At 50.0% G+C, this 8,672-nt stretch overlaps 1 protein-coding gene across 2 annotated transcripts in view; it reads left to right on the forward strand.

Annotated features, from left to right (window-relative positions):
* ACOT7 (acyl-CoA thioesterase 7) overlaps positions 1-8,672 on the forward strand; it is an 89,044-nt gene that overhangs the window by 10,821 nt on the left and 69,551 nt on the right. For both annotated transcript variants that reach the window (XM_019511599.1, XM_019511600.1), the window contains exon 3: positions 2,323-2,479. In XM_019511599.1, the coding sequence (XP_019367144.1) occupies positions 2,323-2,479 (157 nt within the window). The remainder of the gene's footprint in view (positions 1-2,322; positions 2,480-8,672) is intronic.

Here is an 8,672-nt window from a genome sequence, read left to right on the forward strand (position 1 = left end):
GCAGGCAGAGCGGTCCTTGGGCTTGGGGGGCGGAGGGGCTGGTGCTTCCCTCCCCAGGCGGCGCACACCCGCAGGCACCCGGCTCGGGTGGTCCCAGGGGGCACCACAGCCGGGGAGGGAAGCACCAGGCCCCTGTGCAGCGCAGGCAGGCAGGCTGGGGGTGGGGGGGAGGAATTAGGTTCACTGCTTTTCTTGGGCAGAGTTGCTTTCCTGGGCTGCTGCCAGGCTGCCTGCAGGGCTTCCTGCAGAGCTTCACGGAGCCCGGTGCTTCACTCTGTGGCTGTGCCCCAACTCATTTAAGGCACACTATGCTGCCAAATTTCCTGCAGCGGCTGGAATTCATACACAATAAGCCCCCGATGCGTGCAAACACCGACACCATTAAAGCGGTGCAAACGCATTTAACTTGCTTTGAAGTGTCATGCACACATGCCTCTTGTTATGTCTACATGCGATCACTGGTACCTTACCTTATCCCAGTGGGCATCTTCTGGGCGTAGCTTTGACTGGATTTGTGACTGTCTCAGCTCCTGAGCTAGTGTCTGGACAGTGGGAGCATCAGCCTCTTGGCAGACAGTAGTGGCCTCAGGAGAGCACACATTTGGTGTCTGTCTGTGCTTTGACTGGTGTAGTTCCAGCTCTGTCACTGGGGATCCCCTGAGCAGATGAGGATGATGCAAATCCTGCATGGCAATACTGGGATCCACTTCATGTTGAAGGTGCCCCCTGAATGACCAGCCAGTTAGGAATGTTTTGACATTGTCAAGGTTGTCCTGCCTTTTCCGGCAGTCCTGAGCTCTCCCTCTCTGAGATGAGAAATGGCTGTCCTGCAGAAACCTGAAGCCAAGGGGTGGCTTCACAGGCAAAGCTGTGTACCTGCCTTCTCTTTGGCACAGCAGTTATGGAGCAGACAGCTCCTTCCCTCTGTTTTTTCTGTATGTGTTTGGTATGGCAGTGAACTTTGCCTTGTTTCTTCACCTGCAATCATGTGCTTCCTTGTGGTCCTTTTTTCAGCATTTCTTATTCTTTGCCCATTCTTACTAGCAAAGAACTGAAGATATTGGGATGATCTGTCTTGCTTGGACTGACAACAAAGTGCCCTGGGCTTTGTGTTAGTAGAATTATGCCAAGAGTTTGCAGAACAAGATGATGCATGTTAACCTGCCAGGCCGCCTCCCCTCCCACTTGGCAGGGACTGGAGAGAGCTTAAACAAGCTACAAGTGGTGATGAACATGGGGTTAGGTTGAAAGTGATGACATGGCATAAATGCGAGTGAGCTCCTTGACTGTAATGTAATCTGTTCAGTACTGATACTGGAGGAAGCAAGAGGGGCATGTTTCTTCCACACAGCAGGCCAGGGGTCAGCTTCCGGCAGGCTTGGGACTGGCTGCACTCCTGGTCTAGCAAATGCTATGCTGCAGCATAGGCAGTGCGCACAAGCTGCTGGGAACAAGTGCTAGATGAGCCACAGTGTGAGAGGAGGAGGGGAGGGCAGGCATAGTGTTTGGGTGGCAGATACCAGGTTAGACCAGGGGCTCTGGAGTGGACTGAGCTGCTTATGCTAGAGGTGAGGACATGGCAAGAGGATCTTCCAGGGCGTTGCTTTTGGCGTGCCTGTGGGAGGCTGTGCCTGCGACTCTGGCTCTGACAATGCCAAAAACTTGGATCCCAAGTGTCTTCACTTCAGCACTTGCCAGCTGCTGGCTGGATCCCTTCCTGAGCAGGGTGGTAGCCAGCAGGTGGCGCTGCTGCCTCTGCTTTGCCCAGGGAAGGAAGCCTGTGACCTGAATTCCTTGCCCCTCCTCTGGGGGAAGGGCCTGCTGCTTTGCTCCTTGTGGAAACTGGTCACTTAAAACCCCTGAGGAGTAGAGCCATGAGCAGCTCTGCCCTCCCCTGCCTGGGTTGCACTGTGACAGGGCTTGGGGGTTTCTCTGATAGCCTCCTGATTATTCCGTGGCTTGGCCAGCTGCCATGCTGTATCTATACTGTGCCCACATGGCAGCACGTTTGCCCCAGCTACCCCTCAGTGCTCAGTGTTTGCCAGTCCAGGGCCAGGCTCCCTGTTCCCCTCAGCAAGGCCAGGGCTCAGGCATGATGTCACCCATACCATGGGAGCCCCTGCTGTCTGCCAGCCCCCTGCAGTGCTTTGGGGACATCCTGTGATGCCGCTGCCTGTACAAGGCAGGGTGGTGCATTCTCCAGGGTTTTTGACACCCTCCGTATGTTGTTGAGGCTCGGAGACCTTGCGGGCTTGTTCTCATCTCCTGAGGCTGCCCCGCTTAGCTGCCCCTACACTAACCCTCCTTTCCTGTCCTCCCTAGGAGCCCTGCGTGGCTGCCCTGGCCCGCGTGGAGCGCACAGACTTCCTCTCACCTATGTGCATTGGGGAGGTGGCCACTGTCAGCGCAGAGATCACCTACACCTCCAAGCGCTCCGTAGAAGTCCAGGTCAACGTGCTGTCTGAGAATATCCTTACAGGTAATGCTCATGTGTGCCGCAGATGCTCCAAACCCAAGCTCTCGATGGGCAGGTGTGTCAGGACTTGGGGAGCCTGTTTGCACAGGGTGTCACGAACCTTTTTTTTGGGGAGCTGATCAGTGCCATCCTCGTTACTTGAAATGCCTCTAGTTTGGAAGAGATTCCTTGGAGGACCCACACGGTAGGGTGCTCCCTGTGAAGCACTGGTGGTTATGGCACCATTAGGAGGGATGTGCTGAGGCTTAGCTGAGCATGGGAGCATCACTCACAGGTCCTGGGCAGGCAGAAGCATTAAAGCCTCTCCCTAGTGCAGCATAGGGTTTATGTACACAACCACAAGCAGGGACTGAATGGCCATGCAGTACAGCTTTCTGTATTGTACCTCTCTTTTCTCCCGGGGGAGCGGACAGAGGCTGTCAGCAGTCAGTTGCCTGTGTCTTGAGCATCCTGTGGCTCCTGGATAGCACGGAGCTGAATGCTTGTGATCTCTGCTAGGCTTGCATAGGCAGTCCCTCCCATGTGTGGTTGCCCTAGTGATTTACTGTCTGGAGGAGCGGCTGCATGCCCTCTGTGTACTGTCTGCTTCACCCTGGCTCTGGGGCTCGGGTGTACGCTACTGTTCTGGAGCTGGCACGGTCCTATCTTGCCAGCAGGGTTTGGCTCCTGGTCTGGCGGGTTGGGCTGGGCAGGGGAGTGCTAGCTCTGCAGCTGCTGCACCAGGCTGCCGTCTACACCTCAGTGGGATGAACCTTGGGTCTCTGGTTTGATTTGAATATACTCTTCCAAGGCAGCTGTTACCATAGCAACCCCTTTTCATTTTTCCATATGGTGGCTGCACACGGCTGTGATGGCTGTGCCAAGAAGCCCAAGGGGCTTTATTCTAGCTATGCTGGGGGTTGCACCGACACTGGGGCCAAGTACCCTTGTCCAAACTCCCGGGGCAGGGTCACAAACGTTGGCTCAGCATCAGCCATTCCCAGTATATGAATGGATGCGATTGGATGTTGTGTGAGTTCAAAACAAGTGACAAGAGAAACAAAAGACCCAAAGCTGAAATTGTGTTGGATATTGGATGTGGAAGCACACGATGATTTTTGCAAACAAGGTATTTGCACCATTAGCCTGAGCAGCTGCTGTGTCAAAGAAACATTAGCATGGGGTTCAAGCACCCTGGATCTGATGTGATGCTCTGCCTCAGGGACCCTGTCTAATTACTGAGCAGAGCTGCCATTTCCTTCATTCTGACTGCAGCGTGTGGAGGTTGTAGCTGCCTGAGGGTGCATGCTGCTGGGTTAGGACTCTTCTGCATACTCTGCTATCTCTGGGAGCAGCAATGCTCACTTACAGTGGGGGACCAGGGGTCAGGGGAGGCTCATCTTGGCAGACATTGCCAGCTGACACCTTTGAATCATGTCAGATTGTCTGAAATTGGGGCAAACTGAGGGACAGGACCTGGGGGTTACAGTGGACAATACACTGGATACAAGCTAGCAGTGTGCCCTTATTGCCAAGAGGGCCGACACCGTACTGAGATGTATTAGTAGAAACGTTGCCAGCAGGTCAAGGGAAGTAAGTATTCCCCTCTATTCTGCACTGATGAGGGCACATCTGCAGTACTGTGTCTAGTTTTGCCCCCCACCCCCGCACACACACAAAGGATGTGGACAAGTTGGAGAGAGTCCAGTGGAGGGCACCAAAAATAGTTAAGGGGCTGGGGCACATGACTTCTGGGGAGAGGCTGAGGGAACTGGACTTTTTCAGTCTGGAGAGAAGGAGACTGAGGGGGGATTTCATAGCAGCCTTCAACTACCTGAAGGGTGGGTCCAAAGAGGATGGAGCTAGACTGGTGGCAGATGACAAAACAAGGAGCAATGGTCTCAAGTTGCAGCACAGGAAGTTTAGGTTGGATATGAGGAAAACAGTTCTACCTAGGAGGGTGGTGAAGCACTGGAACGGGCTACCTAGAGCAGTGGTGGAATCTCCATCCTTGGAGGTTTTTAAGGCCTGGCTTAACAAAGCTTTGGCTGGGATGATCTAGTTGGGGACAGTCCTGCTTTGAGCAGGGGGCTAGACTAGATGACCTCCTGAGGTCCCTTCCAACCATAACTTTCTATGGTTCTATGACAAGATCAAGCCTGAGGGGGGCTGCTTGCATCTTGTCAGCATCTGGCTCATGCCCTCTTGCTGGCCATGGCATCCTTGACCTGCCTGTATAGGGCAGGACTGTCCAGAGCCCTTCTTGCAACATCCTCGCTGTGATGAGGAGTCTCTCCCCCTCTCAATCCTCAGAAGCCAGCAGGGTAGCCCTCACACAGATACTGGCCAGGCGAGTGAAAGTCAAGTTGCTGTCTGTGCCGTTCAGGGTGAGAGAACCCGTACTTAGAAGTGAGGATTAGCAGACCAGGCTCTGTTTGCTCTTGCTTCCCTGCTTAATTGCATGCTACAGCTCCTAAGGTGCAAGTGCTGAAGCAGAATCATTGTGCCTGGATGAGCACCAGCTCCCGGGAAAGCTTGTTAATACCTGCATTTGGGGCCTAAGTTACCACGTTGCCAACCTGATTCTGTGTTCAGCACCCTCCTGAAATAGCTTGAGATCAGGCCTCTGGTGAGCAGCAGTTAGCTCCTGCTGGTCTATGCATGGTCTTCTCCTTTCCCTGGGGTGCACAAGGCAGAGTCTGCCCTGAGTTCTCATAACCTTTCCTGCTAGGCCTATAGTCTTCAGCCTTCCTGTGCAAGTTTCAGCCAGGCAAACTGCTGGCACTCCTCTCTAACTTGGTCACAGTGAGGTTGGATAGGGAACACAGCACAGAGAAGGAAGCAAGAAGCCACCAGTGGCTTGTCTGTGACTTGCAAATGAAGGTGCATAGTGAAATCTCCAAATTTGCAGACAATACCAAATTATTCAGGGTAGTCAAGTCCCAAGCTGATGAAGAGGAGCTGCAGAAATATCTCACCAAGCTAAGTGAGTTGGCAAAAAAATGGCAGATGAACTTCAGTGCTGTCTAGTGCAAAGTAGTGCATTTGGGAAAAAATAACCTCAACTATAGGTACACAGTGCTGACTTCTGAACTAACGGTTTTGACTCAGGAAAGTGACCTTGGAGTCATTGTAGATAGTTCTTTAAAAACATCAGTTCAATGTGCAGCAGTGACCAAGAGAGCTTCTAAAATGTTGGGTATCATTAAGAAGGGAATTAAAAACAAAATGGAGAATGCCATTATGCCATTATACAAGTCCATAGTGCTCCTACATCTTGAATACTATGTGTGATTCTGGTCCCCACATCTCCAAAAGGATGTAGTAGACTTAGAAAAGGTACAGAGAAGGACAACCAAAATGATCAGAGGTATGTTGGGGCCATGTTAGGTTGCCACACTAGGAGAGTCTAAAATGAATAGAGGTCTAAAATCATGAAGAGTGTGGACCCCATGAACAGAGAACTGTTGTTTACCAAGTCTCAGAACACTAGAACTAGGGGGTACCCACTGAAGTTAGTAGGTGATAGGTTTAAAACAAACAAGAGAAAGTACTTTTTGAACCAACACATAGTTAACTTGCGGAATTCATTGCCAGAGGTGGTGGAGGCTGGTAGCATAGCTAGATTCAGGAAGGGATTGGACTAAATTGATGATGATAGATCTATTAATGGCTGTTGAACAGTATGGTTGGAGATGTTCCCTCTGACATCTCTAAGCCAATAATGGCACATGCCAGGGTGAGTACTGAGTAAGGGATATCCCATTTGAGAGAGATCAGGTTCAGTACTCTCCCTCTATAGCACCCTTTTTTGCTGCTGCTGGAGATGGACTACTAGACTAGCTGGACCGTTGGCCTGACTGAGTATGGCACTTCCTGCGTTCTTCTGCTGCTACTAATCTAGCTGTCTTCGTGTTTGTGTGGTGCTGGGAGTCCACGGTGCAGCTGGCTGGCTGGGCTGGTTGCCTGGTGAAGTGCAGTGTGTGTCACTGTCTTGCACTGTGGCTTGGTCTGAGTTCAGGTTTAGTGGTGCTGCTCTGCTGTGAGTGTACCATGTAGCTTCAAGCTAAGGTTGTGGTGTAACTCTTCCCTATCCTTCTCTGCCTAGCTGTTTCATGCAAGGCTCTGAAGCTAGCACCAGTAAGCAAGCCTGTTTTTTTCTGATGATCAGAGCACTTGCTGGTGGCATCCCTGGCACAGGTGAGTGGTATCCTTGCATCATAGGTACAGAAGTAGAAAGGTGGCCTGGCTGGGCATGGGGGGGGCCTGGAGCTCAGGTCACCAAGGTCTCTTCCTCATCTGGAGACATCTAGTGTGACCTTGGGGAAGTTGGTTCCCTCTATAAAGTGGCGGGGGGCTCTCCTCAGAGGTGCCAGGAGAGATGAGATGCTTGAGGATTATGGCAATGAGAGATACTCAAGCACTGAGACTTCCTTGTAACTGAGGAAAGGGCTCTTGCTGCACAGGGTCCCAGGGATGAACACCCACTGCTGGGATTGGGACCCCGGTTTGTTAGCAGCAGTGTGGAGCTGTATAAATGTCAGGAGGTAGAAGGGCAGGCTTGGTGGAGCACAGGGTGGACAGCGGAGGTCTGAATGCTGGCAGGGGGCACAAGGAAAATCCTGGCTAATCAGGAGAGCTGCTGTTACCTGCTGGACTAAACCCACAGCCCCATGATCTATGCAGTTGTTATAATGGTGGCATGCATAGGGAACTGGGCAATGGCTAGTGCGGTGTTGGTCTAGATTTGGTACTGTAAGTATTGCAGCTGGGGTGTAGGGATGGCTGAGGTGTAGTCATGCCAGTGGTCAGCTTGAGAAATGCTCGTGCAACCTCTGACGTGCTCTCGGAAGTATTTAATTCATGTTGGGCTCTGGGACTGCTCCACTTGCTTCCAGGTGACACATGTTTCTTCATGGAAGACTGGTTGAAGGGCCCTATTCATCCAGCTCTTCTCACACGTGCAGTGCAGGGTTTGGAATCCCCTTCCCTGCCCTCCAACCTGCAGCACTAACAGTGCCAGGATTTTCCATTGTGCTTGTCAAATAGAAGTGCAGACACCCAAACTAATACACTTGCTTTGCAAACGAGGCTGCTCATCTGACTAATATCAAATGTCAAAATATTAAATGTATTTGAATGTGATTAGGAGAGAATAGCACTGGAAAAAGAAGTGCAGCTCTTAAGACTTAAAATAGACTCCCTGGGAATTACGTTTCTTCTGATAATTTGTATTAAAGAATGGAAAAATTTGCAATTAACTTGTTCTGCATAATTTAGTGCACATTACTTGCTTAGGCCTATACAGAGTTTGTTCACGTGGTTGCTGTGGTAACCAGCTTGTCAGGATACTTTTAGATGAGTGCAACAGCAAGTCTTATTCCCAAAAGCATGTTGTCAGATCCACTCGGAGTTGGAGCAGTGGCACAGTGGAAATATTTTCCATATTTGCCCATAATTGAACGGGTGCAGACTTGCATTTCAGTGTGACTTCCCTTTTAGTGTCAGGATGGTTTTAGGGAGCCTGGTGAAATCTGGCTTAATGAGTATAGTTTGGTAGCCGTTGCTCAAGCACTCTGGGTTCCAGCTCCCACAATTTGGTCATTGAGAGGTTGCTGCTTTCCTGATTTAAAGAACCAGATTTTTTATTTAAATCAGATTTTTATTTAATTGGGGTTTTAAAATTTTTTTTGTTAAGATGCTTTAAAAAATAAACTTATATAATTTAAGATATGCTAAAGCTCAGAGATATCATCATGGAATAGGGATTATAACTTCTAATGATATACTATTTGAGACGATACATTTATGTAACCTTTTTAGAAAAGTTTTATAAAATAGGTCACAACAGGCCGTGAATTATATTAAGGGCCCAATCTTATGAGGTTCCCAGAGGCACCTCTATAGATTAGTAAAGCTCAAAGAAAACCACTCTACCCAATGGGACTCAGTGTTCAGTCTAGAAAATCCCATTAAGCATCTCTGTGATGCTTAGTTTCAGTTCTCAAACTGGATTTGTCTTCAGAGATAACATCCTTGTTAAGAGCAGTATATGGAAATGAGAGATCACAGATCTGATTACCTACCTATCAGCCCTATTGTCTCTCTGCAAGTTTGTGAACACACAGTCAAGCCCTTACCTTTCTCTAAAAGTGCAAAGTTTCAAAAAGTTAAGTAAATAGAGCTTAGCAAACAACAAGAATGCACTTCTTGTAAA

This window comes from Gavialis gangeticus, unplaced genomic scaffold (genome assembly GCF_001723915.1).
Source record: "Gavialis gangeticus isolate Ggan-Ray unplaced genomic scaffold, GavGan_comp1, whole genome shotgun sequence".
In the NCBI taxonomy this organism is placed as follows: Eukaryota; Metazoa; Chordata; order Crocodylia; family Gavialidae; genus Gavialis; species Gavialis gangeticus.